The 26,518-nt window shown below is 34.8% G+C and overlaps 1 protein-coding gene across 22 annotated transcripts in view; it reads right to left on the reverse strand.

Moving 5' to 3' along the window:
• Window positions 1–26,518, reverse strand: part of RIMS2 (regulating synaptic membrane exocytosis 2) — a 451,223-nt gene that overhangs the window by 308,076 nt on the left and 116,629 nt on the right. For 15 of the 22 annotated variants that reach the window (XM_064646980.1, XM_064646989.1, XM_064646998.1 and 12 more), the window contains one exon: window positions 25,174–25,484. In XM_064646980.1, coding sequence (XP_064503050.1) covers window positions 25,174–25,484 — 311 coding nt within the window. Of the gene's footprint in view, window positions 1–5,094; window positions 5,642–25,173; window positions 25,485–26,518 lie in introns of those variants that run through there. The other 7 variants (XM_064647123.1, XM_064647114.1, XM_064647095.1 and 4 more) reach the window with 2 other exon arrangements.

The following is a 26,518-nucleotide window of genomic DNA, read 5'->3' on the forward strand; positions in this document are numbered from 1 at the left end:
GCACATAGAGTGCTCTATGAGGGACATTTACCAAAGATGCAGAAAAGACCAAATGCACAGCTGTCTGAGTTTCCCTTTGCCCATTATATACAACTTGCTGTCCCAGCTGCCAATCTTCCCCTTGTTTTTATGGAAGTTTATATATGTGTGTGTGTGTGTGTGTGTGTGTGTGTGTGCACGTAGGGATTCACCTGAATATGACTTATGCCTCTAATTTTAGGAAGAAAAAAACATAGAGGATCATCTGACATGTACAACCTCTCTGAGGTAATATAGAGATCTAGGACTGGAATGAGCTTAGTTCTGAAATTCTGATTGGGTCTGAGGCAAGACACAAACAGTTAAGAAGAAGGGGAGGAAATAGCTTTGCTATACCTTTAAGTCATTAAGGGAAAAATACAAAGTAGGAACACAAACAAAATTTCTGGATTTTTTTACCAACATTGCATGGTTTTTAATGAGAAAGCGGGATACTCACTAAAGCAAGATACTATGCAACTAGTATGGAGGTAAAAAGGAGCAGGCATGAAAATCCCAACAAACCTAATTTTTAAAGGTAGCTATAAATGAGCTAGTTTTCGAAACTGAGGAGAGGCAGTTTCAGTTATTATTCAGTTTTCCATGACAGAATATGGACAATATACTCCCAGTTCTAACATCATTATGGTGTTTTCTCCTTGGCTACTAGGCTAGTAATATTTGAAAATGCAACATTCTATTAGAATATTAGCAAACCTCTTGCTTTGTTGAACCAATAAAGAGTCAGAAAAAAACCCTTCTCAAATCTATTCTACAGAAATATCTTGACAAATTTTTTTTCCAACAAAGAACAGAATATTATCTTTTTCCTTCAATGTCAAAGTAATCATTACTTGCACCATGAAAAACAACAATTGCCTGTGCCAGTAATCCTTGATATCATGTGATGGCTTCATTATAAAATGGAGCGTTAGTAAATAGCTACAAGGTATATTTAGAAAAGAAAGCAGAAAATTAAATAATTAAAATAAATCATATGTTTCCGCTAAAATTATATTTTCAGTGTATATATCTGGTTTCACAAACAGGCTCTGGGTATTCTAGTAACCTGCTGAAAATCATTGTATTTATATACAAGACGCTTACCAAGGAATTAAAAACATAAAAATTCTTAAGAGACTTTAAAAATACTGAGGTTTAATTTAATGAAAGAAAGTACAATTTGGGTTTTTTTAACTAAGTGTGTCTAATTTCAAAACGTGGACAATTCCTAAGTCTCTGTTATACATAGAATTCTTGAAGAACCTTTGTACTGTTTTTGGGCTGAATATATCAGTTATCTTATGCCCCTGTGTGGCCAACCTAAACAACAAACTCTCTTTCACATAGCTGTAACAAAAAAAAGTAGCAATACGTTATGTGAGAAACCAAGTTTAGGTAAATCCACTGTTTTTCATTCTCTGAGAAAAGCTTTTAATATATACTGCAATGGCAAAATTGGACTGATACTCCTCTGTACAGTTTTATCAATTTTAGTTACAAAAGATACTTGCCATTACGCAGTGATGTGTTAATCTGAATATTGCCCAAAGCAATTGTGACTTCTCAAAGCATGCTGCTACAAATAGAGCATCTGACAGCACAGTATTTGTACACTAAACACTAAATGAAGAATGGCAATCAGAAAATCCAGCTTATCTCATTACTAAAGGTTTTTAAAACATTTTTAAACTATATTTCATAGTCTTTTGTTATTTGAAAGAAAAGTATGTCACTGAAAGTTATCAGACAATTTTAGACTTCAAAAAGCTGAATCTCCTTTAGATGTTGCTTTGAAACTCGGATATAATGTAAGCATATACTGTGTTTTCAGAAAAGGTCTCCTGATTTCTTTTCCCAGACACATGAAAAATTTATTCCACTAACTAGCTATTTGCCAAATGCTAGGAATGAAAAACAGTTCTTATGTCTTCTCAACATGAGGTAATTCTAAGCATTTTTCAAAAGAAAGTAACTTGTGACACAGGAAATAGCACCACAGTCACCAACACAGGTGAAATACAATTTTGAGGTAAAATCATAGCTCTTACTGCTTCAGCTGGCTGGAGCTGAAATGTCAGAAAGAACTGTGTAAGAACAAGAGGGAGGCCCAGTAAAGCAGTTCTCTCTTTTACACTCTCAACAGTATCTTACAGGACAGTGCTGCCCCTATACCTGGCAAAAGAACTCAAGTGCAATATTCCTCCAACAGAAGCTGTTTGGAGAGGATAACTAAACCCATTTAAATGGTAAAATCAATCTAATTCACAAGGAGCTTAATATTATTTGGATCCTCCCACATCAGTTACTGCAATGAAAAAACTATGCAAATAAGAACCCGACTCATATATGGTTTCTATGGGAAATTATGAAAAACAGTTTAATTCCTGACAATGTTTGGTATAATATCAGAAAGTGAAGCCCAAGATATCTGTTTTTCCTGCAACAAAATCTCAGCATATCTAAAACTTTCGGAAGAACTGAAGAACAAGAACTCCAAGAACAGACGATGTGAAAATGAGGAGGAATGTATATTCAGTTACAGCTATATGTATACTTCCTCATTTCCTATGACTTTCTGTTTTACATTCCATTATTACTGTACTATTTGTATCCATTAACCTGTTTTCTTCACATTATTACTTTGTGTAAGCAGCAGTTAATCATTCCACATGTAATGTCAGCTGTTATCGTTTTGGACTATGACTTGTACCTCTTAGATATAAAAACAAAACAAAACAAAAAATTAAAAACAAAATAATAATGTCTTTTTAGTCTGAAAAAATATAGAACTTTGAAGACCAAAGAGACAGACTGCATTATACCTCATCAAAGCAGAATCTCTTCCATGCTGTAGGTATTTATGTTTTCTTTACCACAGTTCTGAAACATCAACTCTTAATGCATGAACAATTAGTTTTTAGCAAGTGCATTAGATTAATTGTGCAAAACTTTAAGTGAAAAATCTAACTATAATATACAGGACATTGATTTAATTACAAAAATACAACAGATTTTTTTTAAATCAGTAAGACAATAAAAAGACTTCTGAAATAAATGCAAGCGAGACTTTTTAGTGACTACTTAATAGATGACTCCTTCAAAATCCTTTTATGAAGCTCAAATTTAAAATACTGTTACTTATTCAGAAGAGGGAATCTTTTTACTCAATAACTTAAAAAACTTTCACCTAACTTTAGTGTCAGAAGACAGAGAAAGCATGTCTTAGTCTTTCCCAATTACTGCTGCATATTGTTAAAAATTGCACAGTTTTCTTGAGGCTGAAAGCATTGATACTACAAAAACACTATATTGCTCCTTATAACAACAGAACTATTCTCATCCTAAATAAGACAGCCCATACTAAGTAGGAGGCTCAATTTTCTAACAATCCTTTCTTGTTTGCCAGTCTCCTAGGATAAATATACTTCTAATCTCAGGCACATCAAATGCAATAAAACAGTTCTCTAATGTCTTTTGATTTGAAGCTGCAGCTTTTGCCCGAGTCTACAAGGAAAATACACACCGAAAAGCACGATGCACATCTACCTGTAAAATAATTAACAAAAAACATGCACCTTGATCTACAAAAAGCATGCACTTTGATCTGCAAACGCAGATCCAGAGAAGCAGAGAATCAGGACTGGGATGGGAGCTGATTAGAACAGTTGCTAAGGGCTTTGTTGGTTGCTGCAGGCCTGAAACTATGCACTTGGAAATATGCACAGTTTTACAATCACAGCTGATAATACATAAATTATTGCTCCATCTTGTAGAGCTTCAAAGATTTCACAGTACAGCAAAGGGATATAAGAAAAATCTCCTTGAATACAGCTTTCATATATATCTAAAAATATCTTAATTCATAACAGTAACTATGATTGCTAAAGCTACCTCCATAATTTTGCATGCCTAATTAGAAATTCATAAACAAGATAACAAAACTTGAAAACAGTAACATTAAATAAATATTAAAATATTTTTAAAGGAAACATCAGCAGTAAGGGAGGGAATCCTTACAAAAAAAATCTGGGAAATAAAATTATAACAGTTTTCTGAAGTATTAAGTGCAAATATCACTGTATTTAAGAAATAATATCCCATTTAAAAGGGATTTCTCCCACAGATACAGAGAAGATGATTAAAATGCTGGATATAGTCACTGCAATATTACTTCCACTGTTTTTCCAGAATGTTTCCATCAGTGCACTATCTTTATAGAAAACTACAGGATTCTTATTCTCCCTGACCTGCACTCCCACTCTTTCGATGAAATTATTAATAATTTTTGCCATTAATATTTAACAGAAGTATGAAAAAGTTCCAAACATCAGTACCATATATGTTTACTGAATAATGCCACAGAAATGAGGTGTTATTAATTCAGTTTACCCCCTCAAAAATCCTAAGAAACCAGTTCAATAATTGTCTCACACGGATAAACAACTACTTTGCCCTATCATTTCTAATTCCCACAAAACAACAGCTATTCACAAAAGGATAGCCTACAGAGCTGACTGACCTCCTGCAAAGCGTCCACTGATCAACTATAATTTGACTAGTTAAAAAGATTATTGAAAAGCATCACATGCAGAATCTAAATCTTCTAAAAATAAGGAACTGCTTTCTGCCCCTTTTGCAAAAGGTATGCAGAACTACTAATTTGCATCTTCCAATAAATTATGTATGGTTAAACAGACATCTCTGAGCATTTAATCTTTTCACTGCCATATCCACATAGAAATCATTTTATCTGACAAATTTGTTTATGAATATTTAATATGCTTTAAGGATTACAGCTAATAATGCTAGCTTCTAATGGCAGCTAATGTACTTGGAAGATACATAACCATCTTAAATATTTTATTCTCTCTTTGCTGGTTTTATTTCTGCAGACTGAGTTCTCACGTAAATCCTTACATAAAACATAAAAACACTAACAGACTCACTGCTACCATAAAAATGTTAATATCTACGAGTGCAATTATAAAAGTACCCCACTGAAAAGCATGCAAATAGATTACCATCAGCATAAGAATAGAAATGATAAAGCAAAAATATTTCATTTCTACTCACCTAGTGTTGTTCAACGTTTGTCCAAAAAGATCATTTTGTAAAATATTTGGGGGGGATGAGAAAACCCCATGAAAATGAGATAAAACAGAATTGCAGACCTGGCGCAGTGTCTCAAATTGCATTTTCTCTCTTTCTTTCTCTTCTATTTTTCTTCACCACCTGTCTTAAAAGTCATCTATTTTGTACACACCATCAAATACAAATATGCCAATCAAGTTCCATATTTCTCCTGATCTCTGTAAAAACTGTGCCTAAATGAGCAGGGGCTGATAGTTAATTGTACAGTCATTATTCTTCTAATTCAGTCGTAGAAGATTTAGTACCCGTGCGGCTTTCTCCCGACTGTAGCAAGAATTCTAAACAGCAGTAAGCTTTTTGGGCATTCCCAGCTGAAGTGTGAAGCTGAGCTGCTTTCATGTACTCTACTCATATTTCTCTAAGCCTATTAAAAACACGCAGTGAATAGATGCTGTCGTCAGGAGTTTCAGCACATCTGGCTGCCAGCAATAAAATCTCAGAAGTAAAAAAAATGAGGACAAGGCATCCTCACACTGTTACTACTGTCTAAGAGGAGGAGGATTTCTGCATCTTCCCCTCCTCCTTCCCTCCCCTGGAAAAATGACTAATATCCGTGACCATGTATGTAGAATTTTTAATTTATTTTTTTATATATAAAGGCAGCTCTAAAGGGCAGAAAGACCACTCTAAAAATATTATTCATATAATAAACAACATGTAGCACTGAGACTGTAACAATAGATCTTTTGTCTCGTATCTGAAAAGCTATAATATACCTCACATGAGATAACAGGTTTTTCACTGCAAACATTTAAAGGTAATATGAATTCATGACTGAAGCAAACAGTATACATTCTATACATAACCACTCTGTCAGGTGCTGTACATCCAGCATCAAGGCAATGATTTATTACACAAATTTGAACTGTTACTAAAAGGAGTGGTTGCATTGTACATATGCACTGCATTTCAAAATGAGAAGTCTTCAGTGTCTTTTAAAAGTTTATTGCACTGAGTCAGCCATGATAGAACCGAGAAAAATCGATCACTTCTTAGGATGTTCCAAACCTGCCTACTTCCAGGAAAACCCACTATCTTAGGAGCCTGTGTACCAGTACACACAAAGTATAGGATGTCAAAGAGCAAGAAGCAGAATCAGTCGTCTAATGGAACACAGAGATTTTGCAACATAATATGCACTGTGAATACCATTAAATGTACAGAAAATAAGTAGCTCTGACTACAAAACATTCTTCCTTTCTTTTTCTTTCAATGCTTGTGCCAGAGGATGACATTATATAACAGTACAGAATATATTCTATCACTGTCAAATTGAAAAATAACAATTAAAAAGGTTTTCTTTATAATACTCATTTTCTATCCACAGCTTTTAACATCTTAGCACTAATTACAAAATCTCCAAATAAACCAACATAAAAGGAGGGCCATGATTAAAGCTCTTCCACTGAAAGCAATTTTAATCCCAGATGATGTGGGAATAAGCAACCTTTCAGCTAATTAAAGTGTTGTATTCATGTGCTCAGAAGGGAGAAGCCATCCAGGCTTCTTTGGCCAGAAGGATGGCAACTATTTTCAAAAAAAAAAAATAAATAGGAACAAATTAATCTCCGGGCCCCTCTAAAAGAGACATATAGGACTCATTACTAACACCTATTTTAATTTTTTTTTTAATTGTGAAAATATCACTAATAAAGCTGTTTGCAAATCTCATATGAAACCCTAAAAATTACTAAACAAAACAGTTTTTAATACCTGTTTTTATGTCTATAGCATACTGTGCATTATGGAAGCATTTGTTTTTGAGTAATGTATTACAATTTGCAGTAAAAAGTACTACTATATGTATGTCAAAGCTGGTAACTGTTGAGATCCTGGAGTAGGAACTGATCAGTACTTATGGTTATCTTGCTATAATAAAATGAAAAAAATAATACTTGGAAAACACATTACTTATGTTACGGAGAATTCATGTTTGTGATACAAAAAAAATTTGCCTTTACATTTATTCCATCAGAAAAGACAAATTTTCTGTATCTGCTCCAAGAAACAGAGGATCACAAAGGATTCAAGTCATTCCAATCAGCATAATATCCAACACTTAACAGTTCAGAGACAGTGTTGACCATGGAGTAGGTACAAGACCAATATTTGATCATATATTTCAAGTGCATCACCATTTTGTTGTGTGTCGTACAAATGGTCATCACAGCTTAAATGCTCCTGTAGTTGCAGCCAAGTTCTGAAAATTTGACATTCACCCTTCTATGTCTTCATTTTCAGATATTTAAAATGGAAATTGGGGCATACAATCTTCTTTTTTTTTGTAAAATTGTTCTAAAAACTACTGACAAAATGGGATTCATATTTGAAACTTTTAATTTTTTATTTAATTTTGGGGTAAGAAATGAAGAATACTGTGCAGATATTCATGTATATAAAACCTTTCATAGGGAAAAAAAATAAAAATAAAATAATAAATTTAAGGGTAAATACTCCATAGTTGCTACTAGCAGAAAATTCAACTATAATGGCAGGGGGTTTGTGCAAATACACATTTTTTTTGACATCTGGAATTTTCATCAAGACCAAATTTTCTCTTGACCAGAAAAGCTGTTTTTTATTATTATATCAAAAAATGAATGGTACAGAAAAAAGTAGAATTGCCATTCTTTCCTGACCCTTCTAACACTCTCCAAGAGACCCTTTAGCCAATAGAAAATTCCTTCCTGTATTCAATGTAGACTTCTTACTAAGACCACTTTTTAGGTATTTGCACCTTTTCCAAAATATAATTGTTTGGCTGAGAAGAAACAAGGAAGAGATCTAACAGGAAGAGGCTGGAGCACATGGAATGAAGGAGCATGAGCAGAGTAGGCTCTGCCCACTGAAATATATCTCTTTTAAAAACGAGGATGGAACTGCCGATCAAAAGAAGGACAATCTTGGATTCAATTCCATTCTAATCCACTGGTATGTAAGTATAGCCGCATGGAAAAGCAAAAGAAAATGAGTCACTTGAAGTTTGGGGATAATAGTGGGATTTTTTTAAATGTACAGAAAGCCAAACCTCTGTGTTTTTTTCATCGAGATACTAAATAAAATTGGGTGATTAATAGCACATAAGTACCTGTAATGCAGCACCACTGCTCTTCAATATGCCCTCATCAAAGCATTTAGCTCAATATTGATGATGAAAAAATTTTGACTGTTGAAGTATATTCATTATGAAAAGAAAAAACATCTGAACAAATGATTTCCAGACAGGCAAGTAAACAACAGTGGTCTCACACATTGGATGATGTTATATTTTTACTGTTTAAACGACTACTCATTTTGGCTCAGATTAGCAAACTGATGCTCCAAGGTGGGACATAATTTTAAGGGACTAACACAAATTACACTGAAAGATGGACATTTCACTTCACTACTGCAAGTGAAATGCAATGAGACTTTCTTTAGAAGTAAAGTACGTGCTCATCTGTATTTCCTTACATCAATGTTCAAAGGTTTATGTTCACAAAAGAAGTTTAGCAACTAAGGCAAAATCTACTATTGTAAATTTAATCACATAAGAATCATAGCAGTCATAGAAGCCCATATTCTGAATATCTAATATAGGAAATAATAAAGAGAGGCATAAAGTCCCTACCCAAAAAAGATAAAAATACCTAGATCCAGGCTACAGGTAAGCATCAGTCTCTGTCTAAGAATTGGAATAATGAATCCTCTCCTTGAGCTGGTGCCTGAGCATCATTCAAAATGCATTGTTCTTTCTATTACAGGTAGTTTGGCAGGTAGAACAGTGTCAGGGAACATGCAAAACAGAGTCCCAAGATTCTCTTCTAGCTTCCTAAAATATGACCATGAAGCATATCCTCACCAATACCTTCTTGGTTATTCCAAAGGGACTTTGTCTTTGCTGTTGATGCTGTTCTCTCTCCCGTAAAATATTAAATATGGAGAGAACTATTTAATTCACTGAGTTAAACATTAATTGAGAATGGGAAAGTGATACTGATTTTATTCCCTGGTAGTCAGGTCACAGATCTACAATGGAAGATACAGAAATTCCACCTAAGAGACCAAACCTTGTTACAGATAATGCCCACTACCAAAGTATAGTAAAGTAAAAAAAGGTTCATTCACAAGTTCGACCATCAAATACTGTTTTTTCTTTCTTGTGTTTTATTCTTGTATTTTATTATCTTCCATAATGTCTTTGTTTCTTTGCTTTAATTTTTGAGGCATTCAATCCATATTCATATAAATCTTTTCAGTGTCCTCCTTCATTTTTCTCCCATATAGCCATTTAATAGTAATCTTTCTCTCCTTTTAGCCTACGTTACACATTTTAAGCCAAAGATATGAAACTTAGAAACCTGGACAGTCTGTTTATCCATTTTTTGTTCCATATTACCATCTATCACCATGACTAATATGCTTGATGAGACTGGTTAATTCCATAGGGCATAAATATTTAAACAGTTGAATTCTAGCAAGCTGTGTGAAAATCAGCATCATCATAGAAGAAGAAAGACCCAAGTCAGTGCACATAGAGAACGAGGAGGTAGAACTGAGCCATTACCTTTCACAGTAGAAAGACAGTCAGAATACGGTCACTAAATAGCCACACCATTGCCATCTAAAGTTTGACAAAACTATCAAAAGTGATAGGAAAAGGTGTTTAACTTATTGTGATCCACCACCACATCACAGAAGATATAGGATAGAAAAACATGAGATACCATTATTGATTCTAGAGCTCATGGAACTACCTCCCTGTTATATTTAACTCCCTCATTCTTCAGTTTCCATTAGACTTGCTGTTAGTGGTATTCCACGCACAAAGGACTCACAAAAGTTTATCTCCTGTTCCACCAGCAGTAATACAAAGCGATTAATAATAAGAATTTATCTTAGAATGAGCTTCAAAAAACCAGATAATCATCACAAACCTTGTAGGTATATTATCTCTTTAATATTTTAGGAAATGAAGCTTAAGTGATCTGGTTCAGGTTGCAGGTAAAAATAATGTCAGTGGTCCCCACAAGAAGTGTGAACCCCAAGGCCTTCTCTTACTTGCTGTGTTTAGGATGCTAGAGTTTTGCCGTTCCTAAGTCTGTTGAGCTACATTCCTTGTAGCATCAAGTGTTTAGTAGCCTAATTCCAGTGAAATCAGGGATAACACTGCATGCCAACAGTCCCTGGATCAAGGCCCAAAAGCGCAGTTCAACACTGTGCCTCTAGCACGTTTCCAAATACTGGAACTGCTCTGGTGCCAGTGGAAGCAGTCTGTGCACCATTCCTCAGTCACAAAGACACCCAGCAAGTGCAACAACACTCAAAAAGGTTGAGGATGCTCTGATTAATCTACTTACATTGAGAATAAAATACAAAAATAAGCTATGAGTATATCTTTAGATAAAATACAAAGATAAGCTATGAGTATACCTTTGGCACCTTATAATCTGGATATTCCCCTCTCTGAAAATTCACAGGGTCATCAATACAGAGGGGAGAAAAGGGAAGCAACTGTCTACCTTTTAATGAAAGATAAAATTAAGCTTGACATGTATAGATTCCCAAGAAAGTCAAGGAGTCCAGAGCACATCAGCCCAAAAGGCCAAGCCTTGATGGGAAATTCCAGATCAGCTTTGGACTTTCTAAGCAGAAAAGTGCCAACTGTCCTTAATTAGGTCTGCTGAAGTTCTGTGAGGACACAAAACAACTCATTTCACTGCATCTCATCATGGTGTAAGAAAATTTAAGAAACAATCATGACCCATGGATCAATATGCCTTTAAAACTTTCTAAAATGTGGCAAGGAAGTTAAACAGGAGATTTTGCCGGCAAATTTACTAGTTTGCAAAGAATACATTTTACAAATTAAATACTTGGAAACTGAGATTTTATCCTTTTTTGACCAGTTACTGCTTAATTAAATTCTAAATCTATGAAAGGAAACAATGAAGACTTGTGAAATTTAAATGGCAGATGACTTGCTATAAATAATTTTAGTGATAAAAAACTCAGATAACACAATGGTAGGTCAGATTTTGTTCCTTACGCAGATAATATGAAACGTGCCATATGTTCACTTGGGAAATCCTACTGTTAGGCCTGGTGTGAACACATATGGAAACTGGCACTGACCACACAAATTGCACATTTCAGGATGAGTAAGACAGAGGAAAAAACAAATAAATTGGACAAGGGAAATAGGAAAAATACGACATAAAAACCTTTTATTATTAATTATGATAGACTATACCAGAACAGCACTAATTCTCAAAATGAATCAGTAAGTGTGCCTCAGAACGGGGTATACCTCCCAGTATAATTATTTTTAAGCTATCTTTAACATGAATAACTTTGACTTATTGGTTAATTTCCTTAGCTTAATATAGATATGGCTTCTCAAACCTCTCTGCGGAATTCTCTTTAACATATTAGCTGAAAGGCAATATGGGAAATTTTATTTAAATATGACAAGACATAGAATAGTTGAAAATAATTACATGAAATGTTTAATTTTAATTGTTTCTCTTATCTCTGTCCTTCTCATGCTTCTGAATATTACACAATATATACAACTTGCTTGGTCTGCAATAAAACTCCAGTGCCTAGTTCTGCCTTACTTGCTAGATCTGGGTATTTCTAACTATTCCTTGCTTAGGGAAGTCTATGCTTAAAAATAAAGACATTATTGATGTTAGGCAAATTTAGAAGTTGAACTTTGATTGTTTAAACTTAATAACAAAGACTTTCAGATTCATCCCACCTAAATACAGATGACTAAGGAGTGTAGTTTAAAAGGCTAGCCCCCTTCTTCTTCCTGTATAATTAATAGAGAGAAAGAGGAACATGTGGGGGAAAAAAAGTCATGTGACCCAAAATTGCATGAGTGCCCAAAAATAGGTTTAATGAAGTGTTCTTATGCTTGTCTAAGTTCCTTATTTAGGAGGTAGAAATATAACTCTGTGGTTGCATTTCTATTGTTGGATTTGAGAACACTTTCCAGTTCCTATCTTGGCTGTGTTCTGACACCATATCAGAAAAAAGTCCAGGTGTGCTCATTCTCTCCCTTTTTCCTACTCTTGCATTTTCCCCACATATAACACAGGTATTTTATGGATCTGCATGGTTTCTAGCAAAATTCCTATTGATGGCAGATATCACATATAGAAAAGAAGCCCTAAAATCTAGGGATATTAATTTTTTAAATCACTGCCTTGACCTAAGGCATAATTTACATGAAGAGATACTGGGGCAGAAATTGCATTTGGCAAACCAAAAGCCAACCTATTTGTCTACTAAATGTACAAATTACTTCTTCAACCTGCAAAAGCATGATTCTATTTTGTACTAAAATAATTCATACATGCTACTAATTTTGTTTCATGTCTGTGGGACTGGTCAGCTTCCTACAGGAGAAATAAATCTGTTTTTTTCCACAAAAAAATGGCTGGATATTCTGGGTCAAGTAACGATCCCATAATCAGTTCTCCATTTTCCTCAGAGTGTCTGATAGTTTACTGCAGTGGCTAGGCATCCTAAAATTTTAGTATGAATATATACATTTGTCCACATTCATACATGGGGTATATAATATATAAAAATATTCCTAGAAGTATTAAAGGAATACTATTGAGGTGGAAGAATCAGGCAATCAGAGTTAGAAAAAAAACCCTGAGACTTCATTGCCCTCACTAAAGGAATAGCTGCATTATCCAACAACAGGAAGCTGCTATACACTGGTTAAACAAAGGAGTCCGTGTAATACACTGATACAAAAGGCTCACTCTTCAGTAGGTGCTGCACCCTGCAGAACACGTGCTTTAGAGGAGTATATTTCAACCAATTTTACCTCCAGCTGACTTACAATCAATTGATATTCTTTGCACCTCATTACAGTACATGAATCCTGCTTTATGCCTCATTTGCAGTTCTGGATGGTTCACCAATGAGATGTGTCTCACTAGTCAAGAACTGCTGGCCTAGAACAGAGATTGGATTGATTTTTGAAACAATGCACTGAAAACTTCATCTGCAACAAAAGAGATTTCTGTTCTTCACTTTGATCAAAAGTGATCGTTTGTTACCTTTCAAAAAAACCAAAAGGTGATTTAAAATACTAAAGTATTATGCATGATTAATAATGTAAAATACTAAAAACAGAAGCTGAAAATCCATGCACTAACAGTTTTCAGGTATCAGTCGTTCCTCTCATCCTCAGGATGACATATTCAAGGTGCAAGTTGATTTCCTCATTGTTCACAGACAGTTTCTACTTAGATCTCTTATCCTCCAAGTTATAGAAATTTAAGAAAAGACATGGTTAGCCCAAAATTTTCAGCAAAACGTAAAATTCTACAACAGTCCACCGATGACTACCAACAATGTAAATGCACCTACCATAGTAATGATTCCAATATACACACTCAGATAGAGAATGTTTTCTTCATGAAATACACAGTTATCCTTTTTAAATGAGATCCTTTACATAAATGCTTTTTGGGGGAGCAGGCTGATAATAAAGCTCCTTGTTATGTAAAGAAAGTAACAGTTACATTGATATTGAAATCTATGATGGTTATACATTGCAGAAATTGGCTCTCATTCACAGTGAATTTGGGAGTTTAATTAATTTTAGAAATTTCTTTTAGTCACTTGAAAAATATCTTAAGAGATTTATTGCCATGTCTCCACTTTCAGATGACTGATTTGGACCTTAAAGGGCCTCCGAACTTGTGTTGGGTTTCAATATGTTCAGGTGATCTGTGATGGAAAGAAAGACTAATATATATGTAAACTAAAAGAGGTTAAGATCAGTCTTTTCATTTTGTGAAACAGAAGCTAAGATAACATATCTGTGCACTGGATTGTTTATTAATTTCTGCTGTTCAGTATACTGGATAAAATTTTGAGCTTTCCATATCTTGGGGATGAGTTCAAAGAGACTAATTTATCTTCCTTTCATGTCATTATAAGATTTATGGTCTCCTGGGTTGCTTCTATATTCAGCTGATTGGAATACCAGAAGAATATTTTCCTGATGATCCCACACCTCTGGAATTCATTTCCTTTGACAGTGCCATGAAGCCTGGGTTTTATAAGCATTATGGCTGTGTAAATATTTTACTTTGGAAAGATTTGCATTGAATGCAGGAGTTCTATTTTAGTGGAGTAAAGGCAGTGTTGGCCATTTGGGAAGGGAGTTAGGGTTAATTTCATAACTGATTGTTGTAACTGTAAGGCTTCATGATATTCAGTGGCATACCACAGAATACATTTCTAAATAAATCTCATTTTCAGAGGAAAAAAATGCTTCTGAAAGAAATACCCATAAGCCACATAGAGAATGAAATTTAAAATCCTTGTCTTGAGCAACATCTCCTGGTTTGGTTACCTTCACCAGGCTTAGCTCCAAGAACAACTGACAGCTTTTGGGAATATCTGCCAAAAGAACAAACACTTTTATAAGTGCCCTTAATTACTTGAAGGAGGAGCAAAGAAGTAAAGTGGGTAAGAAGGAACAGTCCAGATCTATGTCAGTGCATCAGTCATTACTGCAACATGGTCTGTGATCATCCAAAACAAGTTTGTTGAGAGGCTGACACCCTGTAAGTACTGCCCTTCATATCCAAAGCTTCAGAGTTTGTTCCGAGTGAGTCCCATCTCCAGAATATTTTTCTCTTTTCCATTGCTTAAGTGACATATCTTCTGCTTTTCCTTTTCACCTTGGTTTTCAGGGTCTTTATAACTGATATTACAATTTTGGAAAGAATCTCTGCATTAAAAAAAGAATCTGCTGAGTAGAAATTACATTATTTTTTATTTCAATTTTACTTAGAAGATCAAATTTCTAGCTTTGAATATTGATACATGGTTTCTAAATGAAAGTAAATTCTTCAGTCATTGTATTTACTTGAGCTATGAGACATGAGGAGCATCCAAAATATACATTGTTTTATCAGAAATGCATATCTAAGATAAATTTGGTTTCTTTCAAGGATACCTTTTTGTTCTAGACCCTGTTAATGAATCGTACAGAAAGATTAATCATTACATGTCCATTTTCGGAGTAAAATGCAATTATCTCAGCATCATGAGGAAGTGGAATTGCTGAACTAACTGTTAAGTTGTCAAATTTTATATTCAGGAGTTGGGATTGTTGAACCAATTCTGATTCCTCTCCTAGCTTAAACATTTTTTACAGTTCTAACTGGAGCATAAAGACACAACTGAAGCAGGTCAATTTTTGCCAGCCCAGCACCTCATGCCAGAGTCAACTAAATTCAATTAAAATTAATCTACCTCTGGAAAAAAAAAAATTGGTTTTGTGCACTGATTTGGAACTTCAGAATGCAATGTCTCTCTGAAGCTTCCCAGTTTATTTGGAATTACAGAGCAAATCAGATATTTTTTGTTTTAGTCTCCTTGATGAGTATTTTTTAAATTTTTTTAAGTGATCATCAAGAAAGTCTATCATTTAAAGTCCGGCATTATCACAAAGTCATTACAAACCTCTTGCAGCTAAAATACATTATTTTCTATAATGATATTACCGTAAGAACTCCTGTTCTTGGTGTTTTCTTTTTACCAAAGAAAATGGGTTTTCTGCAGCAAAGTTCATGGCTCGTTCTGTTACATGCTGCATAATTAAAACTTCCTTTGGCAGATAAACTACGTCTAGGAGCCAATTCAAGCAGATATCATCGGCTGGCAAAACACTGGACCAGAAATTGGGAAAACTGTGTTTGGAGCAACTTAACCTCTAGTTATTCTATGAAGATGAAACAGTTACTGAAGTCCCTGACAACATTTCCAGGAAGATCAGTGCTGCAGAAATGGGCACTTCGTGACGTCATTTTCTAAAAACACCAGGGCATGATTTCAGGGCACAGCTCTGCACAGTGCAGGAAGTCAGAACAAGTTGCACATATACACAACCCACTGCATATCATATATAAGTATTACCTTGGATTTCAAAACTCTGCTTTAAGAGTTACTGACTTCAGGTCACCTATATTTTCTGCTTAAATTGAAATGACATTGTACTGCACTACTTTGCTGAAACAAGGAACTATTCCCTTAAAATGTCTGTGACTGTCTTCCTTCTGGTTAGTAAAGAATGCAGAGGGGTCTGTTTTTACTGAAAAGCACAAAATAAGGATTCCTCAAAGCTTTGGAGAGAAGTGTCCAATTACTTCACTGCAAAACTGAAAGAGCACTTATGAATGGTTGCAGGATTGTTGTAAAGTGAGGAAAAGAGGTGAGCTACATCAGGGAGAAAGAAAAAGAGCTGGGTTAGAGAAGAAAAGAATGCCTGTCTTAAAGAGAAAGAATACCATATCTTTGAAAGCACTTCCAATGTCTAGACAGAGTTTGGTAAGAACTCGCACCAGTGAGAAAGAGATGGTGATACACAAAAGAAAATGAGCTAATAAATTAAACAAACAAATAAGTAACCATATAAGGACATTCCAGAGTAGGCAAAGGGAATAACAAGAATTTGGTTTGAAGAAGGGGCAGAAAAAGAAACAGAATAATCATGCTAAAAACAAGGTAGAAAACAAAATGGTATTGCTTAATAATGTAAATTTTAATTATGAAAATGTGGTCACCCTGGTTGTATTACATTCATTTTTAGTTACACTTTTTCCACAGACCTGACTTAATAAAATAGATTGACAGTTACTAAAATTTTTAATCTTGCCATGTAAAAAATAAATGACAACTTAATTGCAGTACAGAAGTAATTTCTTTATCATTTGTGACTTCTAGAAGCAAAAAGAGCCAAAGAAAGAATTTGTACCAGTAACAACTACGCGTTCTCCTTTTTTTTTTAATATAATTCAGTCTATATAGCTATGGTAAAAAGTATGAAAATAAAGGCTGGTCATTGAACTGCAAATTCAAGATTCATCTTGTTGCCAGAAACAACAAATTTGACTTTACTAAATGTTGGACATTTCCCTCAGCTGCACTCCACAGATGTATCTAATTCACCTTTACAAACCATTTTTTGAAAAATATGAAATTTAAACAAAATCTGTTATTCATACTTCTGAAGAGAATTTAGCCTCCAAAAAATAGAGCACAGCACATCTAAGGATTATAAACACAGAGTGAGCTCTAACATTAATGTTTGCGCAAGGTCAACAAAACTGTACTTCAAGAAGACATGCTCAACTCAGAAAGGTATTGGCCTCATTAATCTTAAAAAATAATTTAAAAATGCTACAACTCTCAGGTTTTTTTCTCATATTGCTTTCTTACAGGGTCAATTTAGCTAAAAGCAAAAGCACCTTTAATTCCATAAATGTTAGCTGCAGTCAGTACTTAATAAAAAATATTCAGTATTCAGATACAGCTGATATCTTTGCTTACAGATTTGCTTACCTGTCTTTCAGCACAGGTAGAGGTATAGCTGTGCTATACAGAAACCTAACACTGCCATGGAAAGCCAAACTTGACTGCAAATATACCAAACATCAGCACTGAATATCAAAACTTCCCTGACTGAACTCATTCTGCCTAAGACTGAGAAAAGTCAAATAGTAAATTATAGTTTTCAGTAAGCAGCATTCAACAGATATGAATAATTGAGAAAAAAAATCAAGTAATCAGTAACACTAAGCAAAATGCAAACATCATGTTGCAAAGGAATTATTTTTGAAAAAGCACTCTACAGTAAACTGTGAAAATTAAATTCCTTAAAATCATTGTGAGATTAGCTCACTGCAGAGAATGATTGCAACTGAGTTCAGACTGTTACTTAAAGCTGGAATTAAATCCCTTTGTTTTTTGCTTAATTAAAATATTTCAGTGTTTGAAAAGGAACACAGATATTTTAGACTATTTATTAAGGTAGGTTAGTTCTGCTGCAATTACAGAATGTTCCTCTTCTCTTTCTCTCTTCTCCAAACAGATTAGCTTTCTCTAAAAATAATGATCCCAAATAGTAGCTACCATTGGTCAGAGGCCCAATGCTACTTGGTACAGGTTCTACAGCTAGATAAAGACTCAACTGGAAATACTAATTAAAGGTATTTCTTTTAACAAAACATTATCAGTTAGGGAAAATAAAAGTAGAGGGAGGGAAGCAATGCACATCTCAGAAAAACCACGCTGAAGTCACAATGTGATTCCACGTTCTGAACGTTGTGTTAGTGTGGTCACTATTAATGTGAGGAGGAGATCCATAAAACCAACATTAGAGAACAAACAGAACTATCCAAGCAGTTTTGTTTCCCAGAAGACAGACAATTCTGCAAAAGGTAATGGAGAAAAAAAGCTTCACCTCTTTTCCAGAAATCCAAACAGAATGGATATGCTACAATCCACTGTAACCTACTAAAAACAGCTAGAAACACAGTATATGCACAGTAGGTAGTCTGGACTGTTAATAGACAAAGTAAATATCATTCAGGAAGTCCTAACAGAGACCCTGCATTACAGATGGTATCAAACTCCTTACTCATCTTCATAAGCAGATGTAGCTTAATCCTTGTCATAAGTGTCTAATTATTTCATTAAAATTTCTGCACTGAAGGATTTCTGATTTTCCTGGACCCAAGGTATTTCTTTTCAATAATTAAATACTGCAATTTCTCTGGCTCCTTTCCCATAAATTTCTATTGCTTCTTCCAGCCACAGTTATAAGTTTCTTTTTATGCCATTCAAGATTGAGACAGCAGACAAACATAACTTCAGTTTCTACCTGAAAACTGGAAGAGCCAAGAAATGTTGATCCACACCCTTAAACCTATATGTAGATAAATTAAACAACTAAAAGAGCAGCTCTGTGAAGAAGAGACTAATTTATTTGTTCTAAGCTATTACCTCAAGAATTGTACAAAGCATAACTGCAATGGAAGACAGACAGCACAAGAAACAAAAGCAAAACCACTGAGACTAGTTTTCAGATTGACATTGATTTTACCTTATAGCTCCAAGGACTGACTACCAAAGTGATAAAAAATGATAGAATAGGAGTAGGAAGATGAATATAAAAGCTTATTCAGTTGCAGTTCAAAACTCATACAACGTAAATCTTCAGTTAATATGTTAAAAAATACTGTAGGGTCACTCTAAAGCCCTTTGCATCCTCTTCTAGCACCATGGAAAGTCAGTGTGAGCTCTTTGCAGTCGTGCATGGAAAAGAATGCTGATTCAATTTTAAACTCAGCCTGAAGTATTAGATTTATTCATGAAGTGAAAGAATATAATTATGCTTTCACAACAATTGTGGGGGGGGGTTCTGCTTTGGTGGTCAACAATGTTAAAAAAAAAAATTCACGTTATTTTTTGTGTCATACATAAAGAAAAAGTTTATAGTCTCTGTTGTCCTAAATGGATACTTCCAGACATGAACCCATCTGTGCACAGCTTTATCAGTCTGACTCTTGGATACCAATGCCCATATTTTAAACAATGTCTCCATACAATTATTTTAATATTTCTCACTCTCTTTAAATATGTCAGCAGGTAAAAAAAAGGTTAAAAAGTTAAAAGGCCTCTATTTTACTTGAGATTGCTTTCAAATTTGCTTACTTTCCACAGGTCCAAATGAAGGGTTTTTAACATGTCTGGCCTAAAATTCTATCAACTTAGGTTGTCAAAAAAAAAAAATCCGTTCAAAATCAGAGGCTGCACTACAGTGTTGTGTCACAAGTGTTGCAGAAGAAAAATAACAATAATCTGGAGAAATGGCCAATTTTCAGCTTTTCAGAAAGAAATGTAATTGACTGACTCTTTAATGTTACATTGTCATATTTTAAATTGCAATAAACTACCATCAGTGCTGTCCTCAGTACCAGTTGTTCATGATGAAGCAATTAAAGAAGAGTCGTTTGAAAAAGATATAACATGAAACAGATGGACACAAATTTTCATTTATTTAATTCATACCGCTCTTTGATGTTTCTAGTCTAGCTTATGCCTGCTTTTTCCTCTCTCCTCCTCTCATATTTCAGTCTTTTTTCTCTCTGTTCACTCCCTGACATCACAAACTGCAGCCTCCAAAAGACAGACCCTACACTGCCAACTCATACTGGCACTCCTTCCAAGAACAGAAGCAAAGGGACACAGGGAACCGCTTTAGTGCTACTGCCATTGGTAACACAACAGAATAAAGCCTTTATATGTGGGAAGCACATTTATATATTTCATAAGGAATACACGCAGAAATCCTGCGTCTTCAGACCCAACTAGCCTCAACATTCTTGTTTACATTTCTTACTCAGAACAAAATGCATTCTCCAAGCCCACTATAGCATATGGAAACCACCACAGAAATCCTCTTTTTTTTCTGAGATAAGAGGGTTGATAGAAAATAAACCGCAAAATAATGTAGCTTTGAAAGGAGAAGCCCAGGAAGAGGGAAGGAGGACATATTTTATCCGTATCTGCTGGCCTGGAAAATAAATACTGCTGTTGTGCAACTCTGCAGCTGCTCACTCTCAATTTGTTGTTTTCATTCTGGTTTTTATGATTTAATCTCATATCCTTGCAGTTAATCTGAAAAGGGTTCAGGCAGCTTTATTCATTAGTCTTGCTTCAAATCGTGATCTTACAGATCATGATCTTTACAGATACCAAGAACCAATTCTCTTTTTGTGACATGGCTTACCCTCTGATAGATGCAGCAAGAATAAGTTGACTTTCTTTTTTTCATTGAATCTCATGAAATATATCCTTGGGAAAGTTTTTCTTACACTAATATAATGCATGACAAATATATATTTGTAAAACCGAAGTTATCATTTTCAAATTTTGAAAAACATTTTGGATTCATGCAATACGACTAGGGAAAATAATAATAATTTTTAAAAAGCCAAATAATTCTTATCTTCCTGAACTACATAACATCATTTCAGTTATATATTAATAGTTATGTCATCATAACCTTACTTTTGGAAGATGCATGAGTCGTTTCCTACTTTAAGAGAGCTAAGTGTAGAGAAAAAAGGTTTGTGAAGCAACACTTCTGGAAGAATGTCAAAAATATTTACAATTTAAAACACTGAATTCATACGTGGAAAACTACTAAAATGGATTTACAGTGAATCCTGCTAAAAGCAAGAGAAATAATTATTTAACGAGTCAAGCATGGCAACACTACCTAAAGATCTAATAATTCAGGCAAACAGAATGACATGTAAAAAAGCTTTGTATCAGCATTAAGGTTCCCTGATTCCCAGATTTTATTACTAGGATATTGTACACATTTTAATAGGATGTCGTAAACGTTTGCTTTGGCTTGGGCTTTGGAATGAAGAAACCAACCATTTCACAAGCTGATTGCCTGCTGCAAAATGACTGAAAAAAAGATTATATCTGCTCAAATAATTTTGCTGCTGGAGAGAAAACACAATGTATTGAATGATGAGTAGTGTAGGTCTTGGGAACAATAGACTACATGAAATTTTTGGATGAAAATAAAATAAAATGAGACCTTTTTGCAAAATCCAGAATTAACATGAAATTGAATACTACAAATCAAAGAACTGCAGCCATAAATCTAGCATCTGTGCAAAGCAGACCTCAGAATGGACCTTATGAGTCTATGGATTACTTAGAATAATATTTTTGATTTCTTTGATTCACATCACTTGGTAGTTTTCGGGGAATGTAACATTACACTGTATCAGCATCCATATTCTGCACAAAAGGTTAAGTCTTTGAAAAGCACTATGTATGGTTACAGTTCAACTGTGCTTAACACCAAACCTCTGTGTGATGTATACTCTGCCAGTCTCACCTCAAACAGTGTCAAATATACCATGGCCAATTACTGAATCCTAAGGTGTGCCTGCTGCCTCTGCCTTTATCCATGGGTTCACTACGTACAAAGCAGCAAAAGCGCCGTAGCACAGATTGTAAATATTACAGTAAAGACTTTAAACTGAAAGATGGTAGACTTAGGTTAGATATAAGGCAGAAAATCTTTACTGTGAGGATGGTGAGACACCAGAACAGGTTGCCAATAGAAGTTGTGGATGCCCCATCCTTGGAAGTGGTCAAGGCCAGGCTGGATGGGGTTATGGGCAACCTGGTCTAGTGAAAGGTGTCCCTGTCCATGGCAGGTGGGTTGGATCTATACAATCTTTAATGTCCCTTTCAATGCAAGACATTATATGATTCTATTCTATAAACTGCTGATTGTAAGTACAACTTGCTCCTGGACATTTAATTACATTTTATTTTTTTATGTAATAGACACAATATGAGAAAAATGTCCTTGAAGAATGTGCAATCCAGAATCATCCCAGACTTCTTTAAGGCAATAAATTTCAGATCACTCGAAGAAAATCTATAATCAATTACCTACCTGTCTGTCTAAACAGTTTGGAATCTATCAATTGCAAATGGGACTGTTGTATACATCAAGGGAACAGAATACTAGCCTAATGGTTAAAACAATAATAAGCAGCACATATATGGGTTTATAAATTTTAATACTGAAATTATATCAAATTATTATATATATATTCTATGCATTACTTTGGTATAAAGAGAATAATATATTATCTTCTGCTCTTACAAGCAGCTGTATGTAATAAAATTGTGCCCTGGTTTAAGTTCTAGCCCCATGCAGCCACTTGCTCACTCCCTCCCAGCGAGATGGAGGAGAGAATTGGAAGGATAGAAGGTAGAAAACTCATGGAGTGAGATAAAGACAGTTTAACAGGTAAAGCAAAAGCCACACACACAAGCAAAGGAAAACAAGGAATTAATTTGCTGCTTCCCATGGGCAGACAGGTGTTCAGCCACCCCCAAGAGAGCAGGGCCCCATCACATGCAATGGTTACTTGGGAAGACAAACACCATCACTACAAACATCCCCCCTTCCTTCTTATTCCCTCCATTTTATTTACTGAGCATGATATTTATGGAAAATTCCTTTGGTCAATTTGGGTCACCTGTCCCAGCTGTGTCTCCTCCCAGCCTCACATGCACCCCAATTTCCAACTGCCAGTGTGGCAGTAAAAAAAGCAGAAGAGGCCTTGGCTCTGTGTAAGCACTGCTCAGCAATAACAGAAACACCTCTATATCAACCCTGTGTTCAGCACAAATCCAAAACACAGCCCCATACCACCAATTTTCTGTGAAGAAAATTAACTCTACCCCAGCCAAAATCAGCACAAATAGTCTTTCAGTATTATTGAGAACAGCATACAGAGATCCAAACTTAAGCCTTATCCCCATCTTTGAATTTTGGGATAGCCTCTCTCAGAGACATTGATATTCTCTTCTAAAAACCCATTTGACCAGTAAGATGTTCATTGGGCATCATGGTTGAATCTTTTTCATTATCTCCAGAAAAAGAAAAAAAAAGACTTTATGTAAGGAACATTAGGGAAAAAAATATTCAGCAGACTCTCTATCCTTCAGTAGCATGTAATATATATCAGATTCTAAGCACACTTGAATATGTTAATTAGGGAACATCAGTATTATTATCCAAATAAAACAGGAAGAGGATAATGACTTAAACAATATGTTGAGTAGAAGTGATCACAATCAGCAGAATAGTTCTGATTTCAGGCATAAAGTCCACATTCTTCCTCTTGGCAATTATTACTTTTTACTGTCCTGTTTATCATAAAACTCTACTTTGGGTAAATGCATCTTGCATATATGAATTTTTTACTCATATATCCCTGTCTCACTCTGTAATTCTGCATGCATAATATAAAAACATTTTTAGAGTTAAATTGTTGCTGAGAACAAGAGCAAGAGTTTTTTATCATCACATTATTAACACAAGAGAATCTGTCTCTCCCTCCTGCTCCTTAGCATCAAGTTAGGGTGCCATTTGTACCTCTCAGAGACTACACCTATAACTGAGGAGCACTCAGAGCCACTACGTACTGAACCCATCAGCTGAAACCAGAGCAAAGGGCAGCAAGCAGAAAAAGTTAAACAAAAAAGATTAGACTAATTACATTCAATTTGTTTCCATATAAGACCAAAAGTAGGAAATAAAATATGGTGGAATACAAGAGGTGAGGAAAAGGGAAAACTATTTTAATTATATTAGCTGTAAAAGATATCTGTCTAACTTATTTCAAGCTGGCAGAATAAATACTGTAATGAGGTCATAGCTGGGCAGCAGAGGAATGCTGCCAGATTACACTGCTCTGGAGGCCAAATTCCAAGGCAGCTGGAGGTCTCTCTCTCATGCGCACGTGAGGGTATCATTTGTATGGAAACACGTGAGCAAGCTTGCTCTCTTCTTTTGCTTCTCACCATATTTAAAGATCTATTACAGTCCTGTTTAGGAAGAAACTAAATTTATTCAATGAAACAACTTTTATGTTCTAGTAAAATGTAGCTGCAGAGGTTGAGAGCCTTCTGGTGCCTTTTGGTACAATCACCTCAAGAAAAAGGGAGGGAATTCCACCTCCAGCCTCTGGTTAAAGCAGATCTTACTACCTTAGTGCCAATAGAGTCACAGTTTCAACCAATGCCAAGTAACATTAACACAAACAAGTGAAGAAAAAAACTTTCATACTAATGACAGTAACTAAAAGCAAGGGACTAAAAAACCATGAAGAGGCTCAGGTCATTACACAAAGATTTCACCATCTTCAATAAGTGTTTATTGCAAGTACAACCAGATATTTTAATTCAGTAGTCTGAACGGACACCATCTTCCACTAACCTGTCTTTTTGAGTTCTATTTTGGATTATTACAGTTTTTTTGCTATAAAGTTAGTGACCACAAAAGAAATACTGTAACATAGCACAATGACTATGATTTGACAAAGTTGCAAGCGCCTGGACAAGCTCTGTCATGCTGCAACTGCCATGTTCCATGTTTTTTTTCAATAAGAAGGAATGAATACCACACATTGGCTATGACCACCTGAAACCAACAAAAGACTCCTCAACTGTTGCTTCAAAATGCCCAGTATGTATTTTTAGAGGCTACAGAATAAAAATAAGATAAAAGTTTAAAAGATAAAATAAAATTTGTAGCATAAATTCAGGAGATCTTATAAGGATAAGCATTAAATACTTTCTTACCTGTCTGATGTTGTGTCACTTGTTACTTGATGCTTTACTCCTGAACCATTCTTAATTGAGTCTTGTCTTGTGAGCCCTTGAGATCTGTTTTTGTCCAAAGCTTGTGTGGATATGTCACCTGGTGGTCCTTGGTACTGAGGATGCTCCTGCAGCTTTGCTTTTTTCTCTTGAGGTGCTTCCTCGTTCCGCAGAGCTCTAATTCCTTCTTGGTCAGGCTGCTGTGGTGCATGTGATCCACTGTTATAGAACCAGGCTCCTGATTTTGTGAGGATTTCTTGTTGTTTTCGGCACAAGTTACATACCCACATTACCTGTTCAGACATTTAAATGTAAAATCTGTTAGCTTGTAAACACTGTATACAACATCTTCATCAAGCACACATCAACTGATTGTTGCCATTTCCAAAAGTAGAAAGAATACAGTTTTAATTCTTTCTATTAAAATTACAATAGCTTAGCTACAACATTATAAAATATGTCTGTAGAACCTTGGAGGAAATTGTTTTAGAAAAATTACAAGCAAAAATAATTTTAGTCTTTTCTTGTTTCGTTATTTGAAACACAAGGAAAAACCACAGATAGAAGCAATATAAATGAAAAGGTTCTACATCTTGATATTTCAATGGCAATATATGTAAGTTCTAAAAAATTAAGACTATGGTTTGAGGATGATAGAAAAAATGAATTAAGAAATCATTAAGCTTTTAATCCATTCTCTCACTGAGTAAGGAACTTTGGAATAGATCCTCTGCTATTGCAAACAAGTAATTCTATAATTCTCCAAAATGCTCACTGATTTACTTCCACGGTGGTCCGCATCTTATGTTTATATGAAGAAGCTGACTTCAAGAAGTGACTTAATTTTCAGAGCAATTTTAAATTAAAGTAATTTTGTAAATAAAGTAACGCAATGTATAAGACGGTGCATCTCCCTACTTCATAGCCAAGATTTAGCTTTCATTGTATGCTTACTAAATTATTAAATTATTACACCTTCCCAGTTGTGAGATCCTGTATATAGTAATGAGGTTGTTTAATAATCTAAAATCTACTTGCTTACGAAGCTTTTGTATCTGATCACCTTAGTCACATGCCAGTGCAGCAAACAGACAGCACCAATTTCATATTCAGTTATTACGTTATATGAGAATAAATCAGGATGTAGTGAATCAAATACAACACACCAGTCATGAACACAATGGTACATTCAAACTGATTATTGTGTTATCTTAAAATTTTGATTGTAGATAGCATTATTTCACTGCAACTTTAATCCTTCACTCCTTAATCTTCATTTTTCTTTAGCCTTAGTTTAGCTTTCTTTTATTTTTATTCTTCTTTTTCT

Source organism: Pseudopipra pipra, chromosome 1, assembly GCF_036250125.1.
Source record: "Pseudopipra pipra isolate bDixPip1 chromosome 1, bDixPip1.hap1, whole genome shotgun sequence".
Lineage (NCBI taxonomy): Eukaryota > Metazoa > Chordata > Aves > Passeriformes > Pipridae > Pseudopipra > Pseudopipra pipra.